Here is a 25,691-nt window from a genome sequence, read left to right as displayed (position 1 = left end):
CTAGAACCCTGGACTTTTTTGGGAGGAACATGTACCAGGCTTCAATGCTCATCTCCTGTATACAGTCCTACCAGCTCTTCTTGAGCGTCTACTTGTGAAACTCAGTGCAACAGCTGTTGGATTTGGTGGATACACTCCCTCTGGAGCATGCCGAGCTTTTTCACCAGTTGGTCAAGCAGCAGAAGGCATGTCAAAAGTTCTTGGCCAAGGGCACATATGACACTTTTGATGTGGCATCCAGGATCTCTTCTCAAAGTATAGCAATTCACAGACTCTCATGGCTACATGTTTCTGACTTGGAACACTTTGTTCAGCAGCAGTTGGCAGATGCCCCTTGCCAGGGGGATTAACCTTTTTGGAGAGAAGGTTGAGGAGGTCACTGACCAAATCAAGAAGCATACTAATACAGTCTCTTCTCTTTCCCACCGGGTGCCTTCTGCATCCACCTCCTCAGCTAGGAGGGTTTTTGGCAAATCACAGAGAGGTTCCTACAACTATTCTAGGCATAGGTACACTCCTTCGCCTCACCAACTTACTCAGGCTCAGCCCCAGCCTTCTCATTCATGTCAACAGTATGTGCCTAAGGCCCCTGCTGCTCTCCAGTCAAAACAAGGAACGAGCTTTTGACTGGTTCCAGCAAAGCATAGCCACAGTAAAAGTGTCTGTTCTGGACAATTTTCCAGTTGGGGGGGGGGGAGGCTAAAAATTTTCACCAAAGGCGGCCTCTTATAACCTTCGACAGGTGGGTTCTTCAAATAGTCCATCTCAGATACACCCTCAATTGGTATCAAAAACCTCCAAATTGCCCACCATGAGCTCATTCATACAGCTTTCATCACAGGCAGGTACTTGCAGAGGAACTATCCGCCCTTCTAAAGGCTCATGCGGTCAACCCATTCCATCAGGGGAAGAAGGGCAGGGATTCTATTCCAGATACTTCCTTGTGCAGAACAAGACAGGGGGGATGCGTCCCATCCTAGACCTAAGGGCCCTGAACAAATTCCTAGTCCAAGAAAAGTTCAGGATGGTTTCCCTGGGCACCTTTCTCCCAATGATTTAAAGAAAAATGATTGGCTATGCTCTCTGGACTTAAAGGATGTGCATGCACTCACTGGAAGTGTCTTTTGGCTGGGGACACATCATTTTCAGTATCGTATGTTGCTTTTTGGCCTCGTGTCAGCTCCCAGGGTCTTCACCGAGTGTCTGGCAGTAGTTGCAGCATCGCTGTGCAGACTGGATGTCCATGTGTTCCTGAATCTTGACGATTGGCTGGTGAAGAGCACCTCAGAGGACAGTGCTCAGGAGTCCATGCAGATGGCTATTCAGGTGCTACAGCTACTAGGGTTTGTTTTAAACTACCCCAAGTCCCATCTACATCCTTTCCAGTGAGTGGAGTTCATAGGAGCCCTGCTCAACACACAGAAGGTTTGAGCCTACCTCCTGGAGACGAGAGCAGACAATCTTATCTCACTGGCATCCAAGGATCATGCCTCTCAGCAGGTCACAGCTCGCTAGATGTTGAGATTGTTGAGCTACATGTCTTCCACAGTGTGCGTTACACCCATGGCACATCTTCACATGAGATCAGCTCAATGGATCCTGGCTTCTCAGTGGTATGAAGTCATGGGAAGTCTAGAAGATGTCATTCAAGTGTTCCCAGAGCTTGTATGCTCCTTTCAGTGGTGGACAATTCGATCCAATTTGACTCTGGGAATTCCATTTCAAATTCCTCAGCTACAAAAAGTGCTGACGACGAATGCATCTCTCCTGGGATGGGGAGATCATGTAGATGGGCTTCACACTCAAGCTTGATCCTCCCAGGTAATGAATCTTTATTTATTTTTTATTTGTACCCCGCGCTTTCCCACTCATGGCAGGCTCAATGCGGCTTAGGTATGTATTTGTACCTGGGGCAGTGGAGGGTTAAGTGACTTGCCCAGAGTCACAAGGAGCTGCCTGTGCCTGCAGTGGGAATTGAACCCAGTTCCACAGGACCAAAGTCCACCACTAGTCCACTCCTCCACTCCAGATCTTCAGATCAACCTCCTGGAGCTTCAGGCGATCTGGAATGCTCTACTTTCAGAGATTGGCTATCTTATCACATTGTTCTCATTCAAACAGACAGGTTGTGATGTATTAAACCAACAAGCAGGGGGGCACTGGATCACGCTCTCTGTGTCAGGAGGCTATCTGGATGTGGCACTGGGCTCGCCAAATGTTATGTTTCTTCGAGCTATTTATCTGGTGGGCACAAACAATACTGTGGCCAACGGGCTGAGCAGGATAATGCAACCTCACGAGTGGTCTCTCAATATGGGCATAGCCCACAAGATCTTTCAAGCATGGGGCACCCCCTCGGTGGATCTTTTTGCCACTCAGATCAACCATAAGGTCCCTCAGTTCTTTTCCAGGCTTCAGGCCCACGGCAGACTAGCGTCAGATGCCTTCCTCCTCAATTGGGGGACACGTCTTCTGTATGTGTATCCTCCAATACCTCTAGTGGGAAAAATTTGTTGAAACCCAAGCAAGACCACAGAACCATGATTCTGATCATGCTGCACTGGCCATGGCAGATATAGTTCCCTCTTCTTCTGGAATTATCCTCCGAAGAACCGTGGAGATTGGAGTGTTTTCCAACTTTCATCACACAGAATGAGGGGTCCCTAATTGAATACCTTCTACACTTGTCATAGACGAGTTGTGACACAATGAGAGAGAATAATTGTTTTCAGTGATCTTACCTCCAGAAAAGGGCAAAGCACCCTCACTGCTGTTAGCTCAAAAAATGTATTATGAACACCCAGAGCAATATGGATCTCTAACCTAAGAGGAAGTACATTTAAGGGGCCAACAGCAGGAACTCCAGGAGGCCCACTGAAGCCATTATTTCCTGTTCAGGGGATATTTAAGGGAGCTCCTGACTTCCATTGAGTGCCTTCCCTACAGGTCTCCTGAGCAGCCTTGCCTTGCTTCCAGCCAGCCCTGCCCTCAGCCAATCTTGCCTTGGCTTCAACGAGCCAGGCCTAGCCTTTTCTCCTGCGCCAACCTTGCCTCAGTTCCTGCTGAGTCTTCAGTTCCAGTCCAGCCTTGCCTCAGCTGCTGCCGAGTCTTCGGTTCAAGTCCGGCCTTGCCTCTGCTCTGGCCGAGTCTTCGCTTCCAGTCCGGCCTTGCCTCAGCTCCGGCCGAGTCTCCAGTCCGGCCTTGCCTCTGCTCCAGCCAAGTCTTCGGTTCCAGTCCGGCCTTGCCTCAGATCCTGCTGAATCGTCAGTTCCAGCCAATCCTCGTCTTCAGCTCCAGCTGAGCCTTGTGCCTAGTTCTTAGTCCAGGTGATTCACCTGCTGCCAGTTGAGACCTGCCTAACCCTTGGATTGGCCGGATTGTGACAGCCCCACTGTGCTCACCTTTCCTGAACTGTAACACAATGATCTGGATGTCATCCACATATAAGTAACTCCGTAAACCCAAATGCAATACATGTGGAAAGGTTGTTTGTATGGAAATGTAAAATTTGAATAAAAATAAAAATGAAGATTTTAAAAGTTTAAACAAGAATAGAGTAATCCGTCAAAGGCTGCCTGAATATATTAAACAGTAGTGGAGATCGGGTAAACCTTGTGGTGCATTATTGTAACACTAAATGTCTGTTTTCTATTATATTTCCACTACTCATGATGTATTGTAAGCCACATTGAGCCTGCAAAGAGGTGGGAAAATTTGGGATACAAATGCAATAAATAAATAAATAAAGCTGATAGGGATCTCTTGATAATTATTGAGGCAAACCTATCTAATAAGAATGGTGCAACTCACTCCAGTCCCAAGTGATTCACACTACAGATATCTAAAGAACACTGAGATCTGCCAAGTCAAAAGCTGAAGTTAAATCTAAAAGAACCAGAAAGACCTGTTCACCTGCCATAGAAGGCCATCATTTACAGAAACTAAAACTGTCTCTATACTGTCCCCCATTAACGAAGCCTGCTTGAATAATAATCTAAGCTTTGAGTCTTCTCCAATAAGGATGATAATTAAATAGTTAATGTTCACTGAAGGGTTCTTTTACAGAGTGGTGGTAAGCCTCACGCGGGTTTACCACTTGCTATTCCAGGACTACCGCCTGCCCAATGCAGCCGCCGACAGTAGTTCCAGGTCGAGCGTGTGCCATTTCTGGGGGGAAAACCCTGGAAATTGTTTGCGCGGTGATGACCTGGCAGTAATCGGGCATCGCCGCACGCTGCCCAGTTACCGAAGAAGCCCTTACCGCCATTTTGTTTTTTGGGCTTTTTACCCACTGCAGTAAAAATGGCCTGACGTGCGGGGAAAGAAGCCCCTGCCACTACCACAGGGCTCTTTTTATCGCAGTTTGGTAAAAGGACCCCTTAGTGAGCCCAACCCGAAGAGAGAACAGGCTGAAGCATACAAAGAAGTTGTTTTAAGAATGAGAATCACAGTTGAATACGTGAGGTAGAATAAGATCTTCTTTAAGTGAATCATGAAGAATATTCTGTGTGTACATGGTTTAAAGTGGGTAAATGAAAAAAAGTGGGTAGGCATGTTGTTTTAACTGTGTGTAGGTAGATATGCATAAAGAGTGTGGTGTTTTTATTTATTTGCCGCTACCCTCTCTCTTTTCCATTCAGTCTGCTACCTCCCCCTCCCCCTCCTTATGATTCCCTCTGCCATCCTGAGACCTTAATCTCTTGCTGCCCGCAAGGCCCCATCATCAAATACACACCTCCTCGTCCTTTCCTCATTTTCCCTTTTTCCTCATCAAGCATCTCAACTTTCTTTCTCATATTCCCTATCAGAGCCCCCCTTCTATGAGGAACCTCTCCTCACCTCCCTGATTCCTTCCCCTTCAAGCACCTTTTGCTCTACCTCTCCCCTCATACACCTGCTGTCGTTGAACTCCCTCCCCTTCAGTATTCTTGAACCTTTACAGGCCCACTTTGCTGGAAAAAAATAGCTACAGATCAGGAGGAAAAGAATTGCTCTCTCACAAAGCAAGTGAAAATTGGGTCGAATCCCTCTCCAGCCCTGACATGGGGTTATGATACTTTAAAAATCCCCCTCCTCAAAACTCCACCTTCCCCCCCCCCCCCCCCCCCCCCCATTTATATGTAATTCTGAGGGTTCCCCCATGGCCTGGCTTGCCCCTTCCCTTCCCCTGGACCCCTGACTCATCTCAAGGGATCCAGGATAGGGAAGGGGAGTGATGTGCAGGAGTGAACTCTATTCACTGCAGCCCTAGTGGCTGCCTCTGCCCAAATGATGTAGCCTGAACCCTAACAGTAGTCTCATGGTACTGTTGCTAGGGGTCATACTCTATACGTGGCATATTTGGTCTGCAGCTTTTCTCTATGGTGATGCTTTCATTGTCAGAGCAAGATTTTTTATGGGTGTTGAATATGATGGAAAAGTCTGAGCAGGCTTTCCTGATCTGCAACAAGTCCTGATGTAAGATGATGTTCTTCTGCAGTAGTTTTGTAGTTCTTCTCCCTTCCTTTATGCCCCCCTCCATACCTCCGCTTCAAAGAAAGCATGCCTGATGCCTGAACATATTTGAGAAGAGAGAATAGGCTGAAGCATACAAATAATTTCTTTAGCTGGAGAAGTCAAGAGAGACTATGGAACTACAGAGATGCCCTTCCCTAATTCTGAGGGTTCAAGGTTACTGTATTTGATAATCCACTTAAGGACAACCATTAAAGCGATAAAAAATGGCAATATAGCATAAACAAACTGGAAAGGGAACGCCAACCAATTAAAAAGGAAAGAACCAGAACAAAAGAATAAATACAACATTAAACAATAAAAAGAACCTGCTGTTTCCCCAGGGTCCCATTGTCCTTTAGGAAACCGTCTAACCCCTTTTTAAACTCTGCTAAGCTAACCGCCTTCACCACGTTCTCCGGCAACAAATTCCAGAGTTTAATTAAGCATTGGGTGAAGAAACATTTTCTCCGATTTGTTTTAAATTTACTACACCGTAGTTTCATCGCATGCCCCCTAGTCCTAGTATTTTTGGAAAGCGTGAACAGACGCTTCACATCCACCTGTTCCACTCCACTCAATATTTTATATACCTCTATCATATCTCCCCTCAGCCGTCTCTTCTCCAAGCTGAAAAGCCCTAACCTCCTTAGTCTTTCTTCATAGGGAAGTCGTTCCATCCCCGCTATCATTTTAGTCGCCCTTCGCTGCACCTTTTCCAATTCTACTATATCTTTCTTGAGATGTGGCGACCAGAATTGAACACAGTACTCAAGGCATTATAACATCCTCACACCTGTTTTCCATACCTTTCCTAATAATACCCAACATTCTATTCGCTTCCTAGCCACAGCAGCACACTGAGAAGAAGGTTTCAGTGTATTATCGACAACGACACCCAGATCCCTTTCTTGGTCCGTAACTCCTAACGTGGAACCTTGCATGACGTAGTTATAATTTGGGTTCTTTTTTCCCACATGCATCACCTTGCACTTGCTCACATTAAACGTCATCTGCCATTTAGCCGCCCAGTCTCCCAGTCTCGTAAGGTCCTTCTGTAATTTTTCATAATCCTGTCGCGAGTTAACGACTTTGAATAACTTTGTGTCATCAGCAAATTTAATTACCTCGCTAGTTACTCCCATCTCTAAATCATTTATAAATATGTTAAAAAGCATCGGTCCTAGCACAGACCCCTGAGGAACCCCACTAACTACCCTTCTCCATTGTGAATACTGCCCATTTAACCCCACTCTCTGTTTCCTATCTTTCAACTAGTTTTTAATCCACAATAGGACATTTCCTCCTATCCCATGACCCTCCAATTTCCTCTGTAGCCTTTCATGAGGTACCTTGTCAAACGCCTTTTGAAAATCCAGATACACAATATCAACCGGCTCCCCTTTGTCCACATGTTTGTTTACTCCTTCAAAGAATTGAAGTAAATTGGTCAGGCAAGATTTCCCCACACAGAAGCCGTGCTGACTTGGTCTCAGTAATCCATGTCCTTGGATGTGCTCTGTAATTTTGTTTTTGATAATAGCCTCTACCATTTTCCCCGGCACAGACGTCAGACTCACCGGTCTATAATTTCCCGGATCTCCCCTGGAACCTTTTTTAAAAATCGGCATTCAATTGGCCACCCTCCAATCTTCCGGTACCAAGCTCAATTTTAATGATAAATTGCATATCACTAACAGAAGCTCCGCAAGATCATTTTTCAGTTATATCAGTAGTCTAGGATGAATACCATCCAGTCCAGGAGATTTGCTACTCTTCAGTTTGCTGAACTGCCCTATTACATCCTCCAGGTTTACCGTGAAGTCAATGTTTCTCCGACTCGTCCACTTGAAATACCATTTCTGACACCGGTGTCCCACCCAAATCTTCCTCGGTGAAGACCGAAGCAAAGAATTCATTCAATCTCTCCGCTACATCTTTATCTTCCTTGATCGCCCCTTTTACCCCTCTGTCATCCAGCGGCCCAACCAATACTTTTGCCGGCTTCCTGCTTTTAATATACCGAAAAAAACATTTCCTATGTTTTTTTGCCTCTAATGCTATCTTTTTTTCGTAATCCCTCTTGGCCTTCTTTATCTGCGCCTTGCATTTGCTTTGACACTCCTTATGCTGCTTCTTGTTATTTTCAGACGGTTCCTTCTTCCATTTTCTGAAGGTGTTTCTTTTAGCCCTAATAGCTTCCTTCACCTCACTTTTCAACCACACCAGCTGTCTTTTGGACTTCCGCCTTTCTTTTCTAATTCGTGGAATATGTTTAGCCTGGGCCTCCAGGATTGTATTTTTGAACAGCGTCCATGCCTGTTGTATAGTTTTTACCCTCTCAGTTGCCCCCCCTAAGTTTTTTTTTTTTAACAGTTCTTCTCATTTTATCATAGTCTCCTTTTTTAAAGTTAAACGCTAACGTATTTGACTTCCTGTGTATAGATACTTCAAGGTTGATATCAAAACTGATCATATTATGATCACTGTTATCAAACGGCCCCAGTACCATAACGTCCCTCACCAGATCATGCGCTCCACTAAGGACCAAGTCTAGAATTTTTCCTTCTCTCGTCGGCTCCTGCACCAGCTGCTCCATAAAGCTGTCCTTGATTTCATCAAGGAATTGTACCTCTCTAGCATGTCCCGATGTTACACTTACCCAGTCTATATTTGGATAATTGAAGTCACCCATTAGTATCACATTGCCCATTTTGTTTGCGTCTCTGATTTCTTTTATCATTTCTGCGTCTACCTGCTCATCCTGGCGAGGCGGACGGTAGTACACTCCTATCACCGTCCTTTTCCCTTTTATACATGGAATTTCAACCCACAATGATTCAAAGGTGTGTTTTGTGTTCTGCTGAATTTGTAATCTATCTGAGTCAAGGCTCTCGTTAATATACAATGCTACCCCTTCACCAGTCCGGTCCACCCTATCACTATGATATACTTTGTACCCCGGTATGACAGTGTCCCACTGGTTATCCTCCTTCCACCAGGTCTCAGTAATGCCTATTATATCCAATTTTTCATTTAGTGCATGCTTTCACTTTGAAAACAGGTACAAAGTCCATGGGTAAAAATTACCAATGGATTTTACAGACATGAGTACTGTCCTCATAGACTCATAGAGGATAGTGGTAAGAATGGGGTTGAGAGGATGAGTAAACAATGTGGAAGGGTCCTGGGTGCTAGTTTAAATATAGGGGCCTGTAAATTCATCTACCCAGAATGGTAGCAATCAACAAAACTGACTTAGACAATTAACAATTCCCTATGACAGTGCTTTCAGCCCTCTCCTGGAGGCACATCTAGCCAATCAGAAATTCAGAATTATCTTAAAATGGTTTCATCCTGAGCACAATGAAGTTAGGTGACTTGCTCAAGGGCAGATGTCATACGTCAGAGAACAGAACAGTCACCAGGTTACCAGTCACAGTTTGTTGCACTAACTTTCATGCTGTTCTGCCAACCTGCATCAAGCTGTGCATAGTAATGCTCTTCATAATTTCATGGTTTGACTTATTTCTGCTAATTTGTTTTCTGTAACAAGTAGTGGAATTTGTGTCCCAGGAACTGGATAATTACCGCACTGCCATGCAGCGAATGGCTGATGACCTCATCATTCTACGCAAGCAAATAGCCAGCCTGGAAGCAGAAAACAGCCAGCTACGGAGTAACCTCACCCTGCACCAGGATGTGGGACGGACCCTCTTGGATGACACAGATATTGATGTCATGACAAAGGCAGAAATAGCAGACAGGATAGGTATGCTATTCACCAATGTTCATTAAACATCCCTGCAACTCCATAATATTCAGAGGGTAATTCTATAACAGGGCACGTAGAATTAGGTGCCATGAACACACTGATTCTATAAAGAAAAGTAGGCACCTAGCGCTTATATTTTTCTATGCAAGCACTTGCACAGCCATAGAACTGGTGTAAATGCTCACGCCTACATTAGAGAGATACATGTGTAAGTTATAGCATTCTGTATGCACATAAGAGTGTACGCTGTCCAAACTCTGCCCAGATGAACACCCACCTGCAAAGTACATTCCATGGAAGATAAGCATATATTTACACCATAGCACATGTCTGGTTTGTTTCATTTACATGCACATGTGTTCACATATGCAGATAAATGACTAGAATACCAGCATTTATTTGTGCAATTGCCATCTAAATCTATGTGGCTCATTATAGAATTACCCTGACAGGGGCTATAAATAGATGATTATTAAATCAAGAGAAACCCTACTCTGCTATGGTAAATTGTAATTACTACAATGCATTCATGTATATCTAGTTATCTTTAATGAATGTGGGTTAACAGCACTTTAAAACTGCTCTGGATAGTAGCAACAAAATGGTGCATACTTATATACATGTCGTGTGTAGGCGCTCCTAGGATCTTAGTTTGGGTGGAACGCAGGAGGAGTTGCAACGAATGTGCATATTTCATAAAATACAGGCATAGAGTACACATGCACACATTTAAACCTGCCTCAAAGGAGATGTAAAGTTGTCTGTTGACATTTGTGCACTATTGAGGCTGGATATAGGAATATATTTTATATGAACACATAGGTGTCGTTATAAAATAAGTGAAAAAAGGTGCTATTAAGCACTTCTCAGCTAAATGACCTGTTATAAAATCAAGCCCATATTGACCAGGGGAATTCCACAGTTGCAGCTGGAACCAAAATTTAATTTCATTTTAGCACTTATATTCCACTTAACCAGATATAGTACTAGGCAAATCACAACATAAAAAAATAATACAGTGTACCAAAAAGAACAGCACATACATCAAATTTTTAAAAACACATACGCCCATTCAGTCCATCAAAATATTTAGTTCCAAAAGACTTTTGAAATAACCAAGATTTCATAGCAGAACTCAAATAATTTGACATAACTCTGATATTTAATGGCAAAGATTTCCGGAGTTCGGAAACCTTTCCTAATATAGTCCTACTAAAGGCTCTAGTTGACATAGAAACTTCATAGCAGTTATCAGTATAGTGTCATGAACTGACCTAAGGGTTCTTGGTTGATATAAATTAACAAAGGGGGTCTTTTACTAAGTGGCAGTAAGCCCAACACGACATGGGCTTCTCGCTAAACTGGAAGTACTGCTGGGCTAAGTTCCCACCCCCAGTGTAGCGCCAGTGTTTACCTGGTGATAATCACTGCCCGGTTACCACTGGGTTAGAGCGGGAGCCTTTACTGCCACCTCAGTGGGTGGTGGTAAGTGTTCCTCCCCCAAAAGGCCACACAGCCATTTCTTTAAAAAAAAAAAAAACAACAGCCTTTTACCTGCTACAATATAAGTGGGCCTCAGCGTGCATGAAAAACATGCGTTGATGCCAGCACAGGCTCCCTTCTACCACAACTTAATAAAAGGGTAAAAGGATCCCAAAGTTTTGGAGATAGCTTCCTGATCCTGCTAGGCTCAGCAGTACTGTACTCAAACCCAGTTCTGGAAGATGAGACTAGTGAAAGAGTCAATCCTGAGTCCTCTGTCCTGTCATCTTGTCAAAACAAGATAGCCCTGTCATCTTGTCAAAACAAGATAGCAGACCCAATATGGTCTTGTTTTGCCAATCAAGCTCCATCAGAGGTGACTGTAAACTGTTAAAACAATAAAACAGATAAATTAATCAGAGTGTATGTTTATTTGTTTATTTATTTCATTTATATCTCACATTATCCCAGTAGATCAAGTTCAATGTGGCTAACAACTTATTGTAATTAATGGTACAAACAGTGATATGGGATAGTATACATTTAAGTAGTAATAACAAAGTAAATGAGGATTGAGTATTACAATATGTAATATGGAAACGAATCCTAGATGAAATAAGATAACAATTTATAGTCATCCATGTATAATAACAATTAGAATGGAACCGAGAAATTGGAATAATTTTACAATTAGAGGGACATAATCGAACGTGAACGCCCATCTCCATGGGCGTCTATGTCCGAGAACGGGTACGTGAAGGGGTGGGACAGACCGTATTTTCAAAAAAAAATGGGCGTCCATCTTCCGTTTCGAAAATACGGTTTGTACGGACCAAAATGCCATGGATTTAGTCGTTTCGAGCTGGGCGTTTGTTTGTTTTAGCGATAATGGAAACTAAAAACGCCCAGCTCAAAACGTCCCAATCCAAGCCATTTGGTCTATGGGAGGGGCCAGGATTCGTAGTACACTCGCCCCCCTGACATGCCAGGACACCAACTGGACACCCTAGAGGTCAGTGCGGTGGACTTCAGACAACGCTCCCACATGCATAGGTCCCTTACCATGGGTGCTGAGCCCCAACCCCCCTCCTCCAAAACCCACTACCCACAAATGTACAACACTACCATAGCTCTTAGGGGGTGAAGGGGGCACCTACATGTGGGTTACAGTGGGTTTTGGAGGCCTCCCATTTACCAGCACAAGTGTTACAGGTAGGGAGGATGGGCCTGGGTCCGCCTGCCTGAAGTGCACTGTGGTACCCACTAAAAGTGCTCCAGGAACCTGCATACACGCAGGCCTGTAGGACTTGTTGCTGCTGTATAACCTTGGCACACCGGTTGACACCTGAAGACTAATGTCTCCGAAAACATCCTTTATTGGAATAAGCAGTTTACTCACAGTTAACTGCAGATCAGAGGTTGTGCCACACTGGCCAAAGAGTCTCCCTGGTACTGAGATTAGCAGTAGGTCAGAGCTGGCAGAATGCTGTACAATGCCCTCTTTCAGCAACATTCAAGGTAAGAACTAAGTTCTGTAATGTGGCTAACACATGAAAGGGATCTAAAACTGGCTTACAAAAATGGCCACTACCTCATGGACTACCGGAAACAAAACAGGGCACACTCTGACCCAGTAAGCAGAGGGAAAAGCACCATGGGAGTAGAGCCTACCAACTACCAACATCGTGAGCATGTAACACAAGCTAGTGGAATCACGGAGCCCAATACCCTACACCCACCACAATGCATTGCTGATGTGACTCTGCAATGCGCATAACAGAAAAGGTGTCACACTCACCCAAGAGCCACATCAGAACCAGGGAACGGCTGTCTGAGGATAGAACACATTCTGCTGTCATGGAGGTGGGTACGGCATTTGAGGCTGGCATAGAGGCTGGGAAAAAAGTTTGTAAAGTGGGTTTTGTTTGGTGGGAGGGGGTTAGTGACCACTGGGGGAGTCAGGGGCAGTCATCCCCGATTCCCTCCGGTGGTCATCTGGTCAGTTGGGGCACTTTTTTGGGACTTGGACTGAAAAAAAAAGGGTCCAAATAAAGCGGACCAAATTCTCATCAAAAATGCTCTTGTTGTTTCGATTATCAGCTAAAGATGCCCATCTCTCCTCGGCCAATAACCACGCCCCAGTCCCGCCTTCACCATGCCTCCGACATGCTCCCGTCAACTTTGTTTGTTCCTGCGACGGAGTGCAGTTGAAGACGACCAAAATTGGCTTCCGATTATACCGATTTGTTCGCCCACGGGAGAAAGACGCCCATCTCTCGATTTGGGTCGAAATATGGGCGTCTTTCTCTTTCGAAAATAAGCTGGTTAGCGTCACCTAGATAGGATTTTAGATAGTGCTGGGGAAGAGTCAGCTGTCTTGGTACATGTGGGTACCAATGCCATAGGAAAATGTGGGAGAGAGGTTCTAGAAGCCAAATTTAGACTCTTAGGTAGAAAGCTCAAATCCAGAACCTCTAGAATAGCATTTTCTGAAATGCTACCTGTTCCACATACAGGGCTCAAGAGACAGGCAGAGCTCTGTAGTCTCAATGCGTGGATAAGACGATGGTGCAGGGAGGAGGGTTTTAGATTTGTTAGGAACTGGGCAACATTCTGGGGAAGGGAGAGCCTATTTCGAAAGGGTTTGATAGTAACGCTGAAATCAACATAGGAAATCAAATACGTTAGCATTTAACTTTAAAAAAGGAGACTATGATAAAATGAGAAGAACGGTGATAAAAAAAACTTAGAGGAGCGGCTGCGAGGGTCAAAATTTACATCAGGCATGGATGCTATTCAAAAACACCATCCTGGAAGCCCAGGCCAAATATATTCCGTGTATTAATAAAGGAGGACGGAAGACCAAATGACAGCCGGCATGGTTAAAAAGAGAGGTGAAGGAAGCTATTAGAGCTAAAAGAAAATCCTTCAGAGAATGGAAGACGGAACCGACTGAAATTAATAAGAAACAGCATACATAAGTTCATAAGTATCGCCATACTGGGAAAGACCAAAGGTCCATCAAGCCCAGCATCCTGTTTCCAACAGTGGCCAATCCAGGTCACAAATACCTGGCAAGATCCCAAAAAAGTACAAAACATTTTATACTGCTTATCCCAGAAATAGTGGATTTTCCCCAAGTCCATTTAATAATGGTCTATGGGCTTTTCCTTTAGAAGCCATCCAAACCTTTTTTAAAACTCCGCTAAGCTAACTGCCTTTACCACATTCTCTGGCAATGAATTCCAGAGTTTAATACACGTTGAGTGCAAGAAACATTTTCTCCGATTCGTTTTAAATTTACTACAATGTAGCTTCATCACATGCCCCCTTGTCCTAGTATTTTTGGAAACATAAACAGATGCTTCACATCTACCCGTTCAACTCCACTCATTATTTTACTAGACCTCTAATCTCCCTCAGCCGCCTTTTCTCTAAGCTGAAGAGCCCTAACTGCTTTAGCCTTTCCTCATAGTGAAGTCGGCCCATCCCCTTTATCATTTTTGTCACCCTTCTCGGCATCTTTTCTAATTCCACTATATCTTTTTTGAGATGCGACGACCAGAATTGACCCACAATATTCGAAGTGCGGTCGCACTATGGAGCGATACAAAGGCAATTATAACGTCCCTCATTTTGTTTTCCATTCCTTTCATAATAATACCTAACATTCTATTTACTTTCTTAGCCGCAGCAGCACACTGAGCAGAAAGTTTCAACGTATCTTCAGCGACGACACCTAGATCCCTTTCTTGGTCCGTGACTCCCAACGTGGAACCTTGCATGATGTAGCTATAATTTGGGTTCCTCTTTCCCACATGCATCACTTTGCACTTGCTCATACTAAACGTCATCTGCCTTTTAGACGCCCAGTCTCCCAGTCTCGGTAAGGTCCTCTTGCAATTTTTCACCAATCCTCCCGCGATTTAATGACTTTGAATAACTTTGTGTCATCAGCAAATTTAATTAACTCACTAGTTACTCCCATCTCTAGGTCATTTATAAATATTTTTAAAAAGCAGCGGTCCCAGCACAGACCCCTGGGGAACCCCACTAACTACCCTTCTCCATTGAGAATACTGACCATTTAAACCGTAATCTCTGTTTTCAATCTTTTAACCAGTTTTTAATCCACAATAGAACACTACCACCTATCCCATGACTCTCCAATTTCCTCTGGAGTCTTTCATGAGGTACTTTGTCAAATGCCTTCTGAAAATCCAGATACACAATATCAACCGGCTCACCTTTATCCACATGTTTCTTCACCCCTTCAAAGAAATGTAGTAGATTGGTGAGGCAAGATTTCCCTCCACTAAATCCATGTTGAGTTTGTCACATTAAACCTTGCTTTTGAATATGCTCTGTAATTTTGTGCTTAATAATAGTCTGTACCATTTTGCCTGGCACTGACTTCAGACTCACCGGTCTATAATTTCCCGGATTTCCTCTGGAACCTTTTTTTTTTAAAATCGGCGTTACATTGGCCACCCTCCAATCTTCCGGTACCACGCTTGATTTTAAGGATAAATTACATATTACTAAGAATAGCTCCGCAAGCTCATTTTTCAGTTCTATCAGTACTCTGGGATGAATACCATCCGGTCCAAGAGATTTGCTATTCTTCAGTTTGTAGAACTGCCCCATTACATCCTCCAGGTTTACAGAGAATTCATTAACCGTCTCCGACTCATCAGCTTCGAATACCATTTCCAGCACTGGTATCTCACCCAAAGCTTCCTCGGTGAAGACCGAAGCAAACAATTCATTTAATCTCTCGACTATGGCTTTGTCTTCCCTGATCGCCCCTTTTACTCCTCGGTCATCTACGGTGCAACCGATTCTTTTGCCGGCTTCCTGCTTTTAATATACCTAAAAAAAATTTTACTATGTGTTTTTGCGTCCAATGCAATCTTTTTTTCGAAGTCCCTCTTAGCCTTCCTTATCAGCGCTTTGCATTTGATTTGACATTCCTTGTGCTGTTTCTTATTATTTTCAGTTGGTTCCTTCTTCCATTTTCTGAAGGATTTTCTTTTAGCTCTAACAGCTTCCTTCACCTCACTTTTTAACCACGCCGGCTGTCGTTTGGTCTTCCGTCCTCCTTCTTTAATATGCGGAATATATTTGGCCTGGGTTTCCAGGATGGTGTTTTTGAACAGCATCCACACCTGATGTAAAGTTTTGACCCTCGCAGTCGCTCCTCTAAGTTTTTTTTCACCATTCTTCTCATTTTATCATAGTCTCCTTATAAGCATAAGGAATGTCAAGTCAAATGTAAAGCGCTGATAAGAAAGGCTAAGAGGGAGTTCGAAAAAAAGATTGCGTTGGAGGCCAAAACACATAGTAAAAATTTTTTAAAGTATATTAAAAGCAGGAAGCCGGCAAAAGATTCAGTTGGACCGCTAGATGACCGAGGAGTAAAAGGGATGATCAGGGAAGACAAAGCCGTAGCAGAGAGGTTAATGAATTATTTGCTTCAGTCTTCACCGAGAAGATTTGGGTGGGATACCAGTGCCAGAAATGGCATTCGAAGCTGACGAGTCGGAGAAAGTTAATGAATTCTCTGTAAACCTGGAGGATTTAAAGGGGCAGCTCTACAAACTGAAGAGTAGCAAATCTCCTGGACCGGATGGTATTCATCCCAGAGTACTGATAGAACTGAAAAATGAACTTGCGGAGTTACTGTTAGTAATGTGTAATTTATCCTTAAAATCGAGCGTGGTACCGGAAGATTGGAGGGTGGCCAATGTAACGCTGATTTTTAAAAAAGGTTCCAGAGGAGATCCAGGAAATTATAGACCGGTGAGTCTGACGTCGGTGCCGGGCCAAAATGGTAGAGACTATTATAAAGAACAAAATTACAGAGCATATTCAAAAGCATGGATAATGAGACAGTCAGCATAGATTTAGTGAAGGGAAATCTTGCCTCACCAATCTACTATATTTCTTTGAAGGAGTGAAGAAACATGTGGATAAAGGTGAGCCGGTTGATATTGTGTATCTGGATTTTCAGAAGGCGTTTGACAAAGTATCTCATGAAAGACTCCAGAGGAAATTGGATAGTCATGGGATAGGAGGTAGTGTTCTATTATGGATTAAAAACTGGTTAAAAGATAGATGGAGGAGTTGTCTAGTGGTTGGGGTGGTGGACGTTGGTCCTGGGGAACTGAGGAACTAAGTTCGATTCCCACTTCAGGCACAGGCAGCTCCTTGGACTCTGGGCAAGTCACTTAACCTTCCATTGCCCCAGGTACAATAAGTACCTGTATAAAAATATGTAAGCCGCATTGAGCTGCCATGAGTGGGAAAGCGCAGGGTACAAATATAATAAAAATTAAAACAGAGAGTAGAGTTAAACGGTCAGTATTCTCAATGGAGAAGGGTAGTTAGTGGAGTTGCCCAGAGGTCTGTGCTGCGACCGCTGCTTTTTTTAACATATTTATAAATGACCTAGATATGAGAGTAACTAGTGAGGTAATTAAATTTAGTAGTAGTCAATAGAATCAAACAAAATAAAACATGGAAAAGAAAATAAGATGATACCTTTTTTATTGGACATAACTTAATACATTTCTTGATTAGCTTTCGAAGATTGCCCTTCTTCATCAGATCGTAAATAAGCAAATGTGGTAGCAGATAGTATATATAAGTGAAACATCCAAGCATTACTGTGACAGTCTGGGAGGGTGGGGGTGGGCAGGAGGTATGCATGGGGACATCAAAGCATTTCATTGATATTCTAACAGGATGGGTGTGGGTAGGTGAGAGGAGGGTGATAAACAGAGAAATACAATTTTATGGTTTATAATGGGCTAGAAAACCCAGATCCTTGTTAAGTCCTGTCTTTTGAGTGTCAAATATTCAATCATTCTAACTTCAAAGGTCTACGTTCCTGTATTGTTTTAAAGTTACCTTTCAGGATTCTAACTATGAAATCACTGGTACAGTTTCCTGGTCTTGTAAATGCTGGCCCACCGGGGAGGGAACCTGACTGGCACCGGCTATCTTCATGTGATGTCTGTGCAGATTCCCACTGGGTAGAAATTAACTTCTTTCATCCAAACTGAGGAAAGCACTGGCTTTAAATCTGAAGCTGAAACTGTACCCACACTAGGGAGGTTTTTTACACTGTGGTTGGTTTTCGGAGGTTATACTGAAACCTATGATGATGAGTCTGTTAAGGGGTAGACTATCTCTGTAGGCACCCTAGACTCTTGAGGGTTTTTTTTTGTTTAAATTTATTTAATGATTATAAGCTTTGAAGTCCTTTGTCTATAACTTAGCTGTGAGAGCATTTTAGTGTAGTTTCTATAGATTTTTGCTCTTTAGCTCTTTTTTGAGTTTTTAGTTTCCTAAAATTAGCAATTAATGTGGTTAGCTGATTTCCAAGCTGTCTACATTTTCATTTGATGCATAGGATGCCTTTATTGAACCAGGTAGATTGGCTCTTTATTTAGATTTAATTTTTACTGGTTCCACGGAGTCTAGTATTGATTTGCTTAATACATCCCAATCTTTTATGAATGTTAATGAATTAGACATGGACATGAGTTCAGTATCTTTCTTGTATGTTCAACTATTAGTCATCAATTTCAATCCTTCCTCTAGACTTAAAAGAGAGAGAGTGAACTTGGGGGCGAGTGTCTTTCAATGATTCTAGCCAATTTAAGGCGAATACTAATTTGTAATGATCTGACCAAAGGGTTGGTTCCCATGAAGTATAAGATATGGATAAGGCTAATAAGTCTATGAGCAAAGAGATCAAGAAGATGATCTTTTGAATGAGAGACAGGGATGTAAGAAATTCCAGGAGGATAAGAAATTCAAAAATTGGGGGTTTGCTAGGTTATCTAAGTGCAGGTTAATATCTCCTAATAGAAGGATATTAGGGTGGTTGACACAGATATTTGAAATAAAATCAAAGAGGCCATCCTCTGCCAGATGCCAGTTTCCAGGTGGACGATAAAATAGCAAAATACAACTTTGTTTTGATAAAGTAGTGTCAGTAACATTTCAAGCAACTATTTCAAGGTTTGAAGAGATGTTACTAGAGAGTAACTCTATGTTGAAGAAAGATTTGTATATTATTGATAAGCTTCCACCTCTCTTATTAGGTCTACAGAGATTAAGGATCTTATAACCTGGTGGACATATGTCTTTAATGGTAGGATCTTTATTTGAACGTAACCAAGTTTCAGTAATCATGACTAGACCAAATTGTCATCCTCATCAATCCTCGTATGAGCTCTAATTTGTTCATTATGGATCTAGAAGCAGTATAGACAAACAGTTAGCTAGATTAGACATTAGAAACACTATCCGCCTTATTTTCGAAAGAGAAAGCCCATATTTTGACCCAAATCGGGAGATGGGCATCTTTCTCCTGTGGGCCCCCAAATCAGTATAATCGCAAGCCGATTTTGGGCGTCTTCAACTGCAATCTTTTGCAGAAACGGCCAAAGTTGACGGGGGCATGTCAGAGGCATGGTGAGGGCGGGACTGGGGCGTATTTATCGGCTGAGGAGAGATGGGCATCCTCGGCCGATAATCGAAAAAAGAAAGGCGTTTTTAGCGCGAATTTGGACACTTTTTTTGGACACTTTTTTTTTCACGAACAAGTACCAAAAAAGTGCCCTAATGACCAGATGACCACCGGAGGGAATCGGGGATGACCTCCCCTGACTCCCCCAGTGGTCACTAACCCCCTCCCACCCAAAAAAAACAACTTTAAAAAGTTTTTTTCCAGCCTGTATGCCAGCCTCAAATGTCATACCCAGCTCCATCACAGCAGTATGCAGGTCCCTGGGGCAGTTGTTAGTGGGTGCAGTGGACTTCAGGCAGGTGGACCCAGGCCCATCCCCCCCTACCTGTCACAGTTGTGGTGGTAAATGGGAGCGCTCCAAACTGCCCCCAAAACCCACTGTACCCACATCTAGCTGCCCCCCTTCAGCCATAAGTGCTATGGTAATGGTGTAGAGTTGTGGGGAGTGGGTTTTGGGGGGATTTGAGGGGCTCAGCACCCAAGGGAAAGGAGCTATGGACTTCAGAGGTAGTTAACTTTGTTTTTTTAATTGTTACAAGTGCCCCCTAGGGTGCCCGGTTGGTGTCCTGGCATGTCAGGGGGACCAGTGCACTACGAATCCTGGCCCCTCCCACGACCCAATGCCTTGTATTTGGTCGTTTTTGAACAGGGCGCCTTTGGTTTCCATTATCGCTGAAAAACGATACCGCCCAGCTCAAATCCGCACAAATCCGATGCATTCGGCTGGCACAAACCATATTATCGGAAAAAAGATGGACGCCCATTTTTTTCGAAAATACGTTTTGTCCTGCCCCTTCACGTACCCGTTCTCGGAGATGGGCGTTTGCGTTCGATTATGCCCCTCCACGTAATATTAACACTACCTGAGGCTTAAGATAAGGTTGAAATTAAGTATAAAGTCCTTGCCTGAGACCACACCCGACAACGTACAAAAATAAGTGTGACCCTTTGGCATACCCCTTTGACATGACGCTTGAGGTGCAAAGCCCCAGCGGCAGTCTGGCTATTGAAGCGGTTTCCAGTGATGTTACCCAATCACTGCCGTTGCTGTTCAAATTTAAGCAGATGTCAGCAGTAATGGCAGCAGGATCGCTGGAGCTCAGGAAGGGCTTACCATGGGAAGGGCAAGTTGAGGTAGAGCAAGTCCCTGGATGACAAGTATTAGTGTGATCCCAGCGGCGGTCTCGCTATTAAGTGGTTGCCAGTGATGTTATCCAATCACTGCCAGCTTAGTTCAAATTTAAACAGATGTCAGCAGTAATGGCAGTAGGATTGCTAGAGCTCAGGGAATGAAGTATACCGTGGGAATGAAGTATAAGTGACTGAAAATGCTCCAGGATTCTCCTCACAAATCAGTGTCTGGTTTGAAAGGCTGCTTTCTCCTTCTTCTGCCTGCACGCTGGAAACTGCTCTCCTGATGTCCAAAGGAGCTGGCAAACGAATTAGAGCAGATGAAGAACTCGGGAAGTGGCACACATTTAAATAAGACAGTTAATGATGTCATCCACCAGTGTCTGATTTGAAAGGCCGCTTTCTCCCTCTTCTATCTGCACGCTGGAAACTGCTCTCCTGATGTACAAAGTTGCTGGCAGACAAATATACACATGACACACATATACAAATATAGTAACAATCATATGATTAAAATGACAAATCAGCTGTTTTTCTTAAAATAGTTTGGAGTTTTTTACACTTATTCATTTTTTCCCCTTGTAGGAACCAATGATAAGAAAGGACTTCTATATATGATAGAGGATGGTACAATCTCAGTGAGTTCCCCTATCAGGAGATTTGAGGTTCCAGTTATTTAAAATTTCACATTTTCAGGAAAACAAATATTATGGCTCTATTTGAATTTTGAACAAGCTATAATGTTTAGCTAAAATGACAAATATAAATTATCCATCAGAAAACTTAAAAAGTATACAAGTAAATATTGATGAAAAGCACTGACTAGCTATGTTCAAAATCAAATTTTACATCTTTTATACATTCAAAGTGGATGGGAATCAACAGCTTGTCACATCTAGTTTTCAGTCACCAAAAATAACAACCAATAAGATCTAAAACAAAGGGGTCCTTTTTCTAAACCACAGGAAATTTTGTAGTTACCGTGGCTTAATGTGAAATATCCATGAGGTAGCTGCAAATTGTACATGGCAACTAATGGTGGTGGAACAGGTATTTTCTTATTCTGGTCCCACATTTATTTATTTATTTATTTAATTTAAAAACTTATATTCTGCTCAATCCCAGGCTCTTTGGCAGATTACAAATGTACATACATAATTAGCTTTACTGTACATTTAACAGAAAACGGTTCAAGTACAGACAAACAAACTATGGCCAGTTTCAATGCTTCAACATTTACTTGCTCAACTATGCTATTTCAACAATACCGTCCATCCAGCTTACATCAATCATTCCACATTTCTTTGATATGCCTGATTGAACAAGAAAGTTTTTAATTCTCTCTTAAATTTGCTCATATTTCTGATCTTTCTTATTCTTAAAGGTAGTTCATTCCAAATTAAATGCCTGTATTTGTCCAATGTCACTACTTGAAATGATGGAACATCCAACAGAAATTGGTCAGCAGATCTTAATGACCAATTTGGTTGATCAATATGAAGCCTAGAAGCAAGGATCTTAGAGGCTTGGCCTGTTATGATTTTAAAGACAATACAGGCTATCTTAAATTGAATTCTATATTCAATCAGGAGCCAGTGTAATCCTTTCAACATCAGAGTGATATGATCAAATCTTCTCCCACCACAAAGCACTCCAGCCACTGCATTCTGGGCTACCTGTAGGGCCTTCATATGAACCTTCCGAATCCCTACCAGCAAGCCATTACAGTAATAAAACATGGACAGATTAAACTCTGAACTACAGTCCTAAAATTACATGGTTTCAGTAATAGTTTTAATGTCATACCAACTTCAGCTTGAAAAAATACATCCTTTATGATTTTCTCTATATGATCTTTCATAGTCAATCTAGAATCGACAAGAATTCCTAAATTATTTAGTTTCTGCACTATAGGAATATTCTCATCTCCAAAAGTAAACATCATCAGTGTGTCTGATGATGCACATGTTGAAAGCAATAAAATGTTAGTCTTGTTAACGTTCGGTTTAAGACAGTTTGCAAATTAGCATATGGTACCTGGCTGTGGTTAACACGGGAGCACTTATAGGAGCACTAAGTGCTCCCAGATTAGCTCTGCATTAGTCAATTAGCACGCAATAAGTATAGTGTGCTAAGTGGCTAACACTTCCTCACCCATTCTCTGTCCATACCACAACCCCTAATACAAAAAGCACATCACATGCAGTTTACAGCATGATAATAGCTATAATAACACAAACCCTATTATCGTAGCTATGCACTAGCAGTTACTGCGTGGTTTACTGTGCATTAACTCCCGGATTCTATAAAGGTCACCCAAATTTGGGTATGAATCCCAGGTTCACATGCAACTAATTAGTTAATGAGATGTTACCAATCAATTATACCCTCTAAGGGCGGAATCAAATAATACTTCACAAGCGATGTGGTATATCACAGCTATCATAAATAATCCACACTTGTATAAAAAGGTTTCCAAGCTTTTCTTCATACCGTTTCTAATAAACAGAATTAAAGGACCTCAGCATGGGTGTCTAGCAGTCACTATACTTCAGTACTGCCTAGAACTATCCCAAAATCGTCACCGGCCCCCAAGTATTTTTATTTTATTTTATTTTGTCTCCTATAAGGAATCTCCAAATTTCTCAAACTTCTATTAATTGAATATAATACTTAGCTTTTGGTAAGCATGGTCGGCTGTAGGGGTTCTGCAATCCGACATGTCACATGTTTCACCGCTGAGGTCCTTTAAATTCTGTTTATTAGAAAGGGGTGTGAAGAAAAGCTTGGAAATCAATTATTGACATTAATTAGTACTAATTAGGACTTGCACATGAATCTGCTTAGCACTATTCTATAACACAGTGCACCTAAATTGTGTCACGTGCAACTCAAGAAGGGGCATGGGCGGGTCAGAGGCATTCTGAAAATGTAGGTGCAGTGTTATAGAATAGGGTCATTTATGTGCCCAACTGCCATTGGTTGCACACCAGCATTTATACCAGGTTTCAGCAAGTGTAAATCCTTGAGTTAGAGAAGGGCACTTCAAGCAGGCAGCTCCTACCAGTGGAGTGGAGTGGAGGAGTGGCCTAGTGGTTAAGGTGGTGGACTTTGGTCCTGGGGAACTGAGTTCAATTCCCACCTCAGGCACAGGCAGCTCCTTGTGACTCTGGGCAAGTCACTTAACCCTCCATTGCCCCATGTAAGCTGCATTGAGCCTGCCATGAGTGGGAAAACACAGGGTACAAATGTAACAAAAAAAAAAAACCCAATTCATACATTGTTCTGTGTACCAAATAGGGAACAAGTCAGGCTTGTGGGAATACGCTGTAAGCACTATTCTATAAAGGTTGCTTAGCACTTTCAAGTTATTAAAACTTTTTTGAACCCATGCAGTGGGAAGTGAATGATAATGGCTTCCTGCATTTGCAACCCCATATGACCAGCACATGGCTTCACATATATAACTTGCAAATTGCACCTATGGCAAAGATCACATTCTGTTGCATGCATTTGTAATTTCTCTTTTTGACTATGCCAATGTGGTCTACTAAGGACTCTATAGTTCCCAACTTCACCGACTCTAGACTTTGCAAAAAGCAGCAGACCATTTTCTTTGTAAAGCTCACAGGTTCGATTCCATTACACCTCTTCTGTCCTCACTTCATTGGCTGCTGATCAAATATCGCTTCTGGTTTAAAATTCTTTGCCTTTACTCATAAAATGCTTCACAGTGGTTCTCCTGCCTATCTCTCTTCTCTTATTATTCTTTATACTCCTCATTCTCGCCGTTCACTGGATTCTCATTATCTGGTCCTTCTTTCACCAAAGTAGGCCCATTATGAGTCCACTTGTCACCCTGCATTTTTCTTTCTGGTCCCTAAACTTTGGAATGATCTCCCCCCTGCACTCCGTTCTGAACTGTCTTTCTCTCGTGTTTGGTTTTACACCTCCTTCTAGCTGATTGTGGGCTGCGGGTTATGAGGAGACATTCAATACAAGTGAGGAAATTTTTGAAATACTTTGGTAGTATGATTGGCTTTAGGGGCATAGCTACAGCTGCAACATTGACTGTAGTGCCACCCATGTCTGGTGTGTCCTGTGCAGTGGATAGCTATTCCTTTAAATGGCCCTTTTCAGAACAATTAAAGAACCAGCTTAAATAATTCCAAAAACTAAAATTTGTGATTAATATGTGATTAGTATTATTACATACTGTACTAGATTCAGCTTTTCACTTCATTTGGCCGACAGTCGCTCAAAAGAGCATGGTTCGGGATAAGGTATCTTTCAAAGATATCACCATAACAGGGAAGATAGAGTATCCTGATAGTGAGGTTGCAAAAGAGATTGTAGTAGATCGGGTATCTTTAAATAACAATAAAAATCAGACAAAAGATTGCCAATTAATACTGTCAAGTACTAAGCATGATGTACTTAGGAACAACAAACATAGTTTGAAATGTCTATATGCGAATGCCAGGAGCCTAAGAAATAAGATGGGGGAGTTGGAATATATTGCACTAAATGAAAAATTAGATATAATAGGCATCTCTGAGACCTGGTGGAAGGAGGATAACCAGTGGGACACTGTCATACCGGGGTACAAATTATATCGTAGTGATAGGGTGAATCGGATTGGTGGAGGGGTAGCATTGTATATTAACGAGAGCCTTGAATCAAATAGATTGAAAATTCTGCAGGAAACAAAACACTCCTTGGAATCACTGTGGATTGAAATTCCATGTGCAAAAGGGAAAAGGATAGTGATAGGAGTGTACTACCGTCCGCCTGGCCAGGACGAACAGACGGATGCGGAAATGTTAAAGGAAATCAGGGACGCAAACAAACTGGGCAACACAATAATAATGGGGGATTTCAATTACCCGCATATAGACTGGGTTAATGTAACATCTGTACACGCAAGGGGACATAAGATTTCTTGATGAAATCAAGGACAGCTTCATGGAACAGCTAGTTCAGGAGCCGACAAGAGAAGGAAAAATACTAGACTTAGTCCTTAGTGGTGCTCATGATCTAGTGCAGGGGGTAACGATACGAGGGCCGCTTGATAACAGTAATCATAATATGATCGGTTTTGATATTGGCATTGAAGGAAGTGAAACTAGGAAATCAAGTACGCTAGCGTTTAACTATAGAAAAGGTGATTACGACAAAATGAGAAAAATGGTAAAAAAAAGACTGAAAGGAGCAGCTCGCAGAGTAAAAAACTTGCATCAGGCGTGGATGCTGTTTAAAAACACCATC

General features: G+C 42.5%; 1 protein-coding gene across 1 annotated transcript in view; it reads left to right on the top strand.

Annotated features, from left to right (window-relative positions):
* CCDC33 (coiled-coil domain containing 33) overlaps positions 1-25,691 on the top strand; it is a 642,117-nt gene that overhangs the window by 574,014 nt on the left and 42,412 nt on the right. The window contains exon 16 of the mRNA XM_030187021.1: positions 9,070-9,265. Coding sequence (XP_030042881.1) covers positions 9,070-9,265 — 196 coding nt within the window. The remainder of the gene's footprint in view (positions 1-9,069; positions 9,266-25,691) is intronic.

This window comes from Microcaecilia unicolor, chromosome 1 (genome assembly GCF_901765095.1).
Source record: "Microcaecilia unicolor chromosome 1, aMicUni1.1, whole genome shotgun sequence".
Taxonomy (NCBI): domain Eukaryota; kingdom Metazoa; phylum Chordata; class Amphibia; order Gymnophiona; family Siphonopidae; genus Microcaecilia; species Microcaecilia unicolor.
Note: the sequence above shows the minus strand (reverse complement) of the source record. Positions and strands in the feature narration are given on the sequence as shown.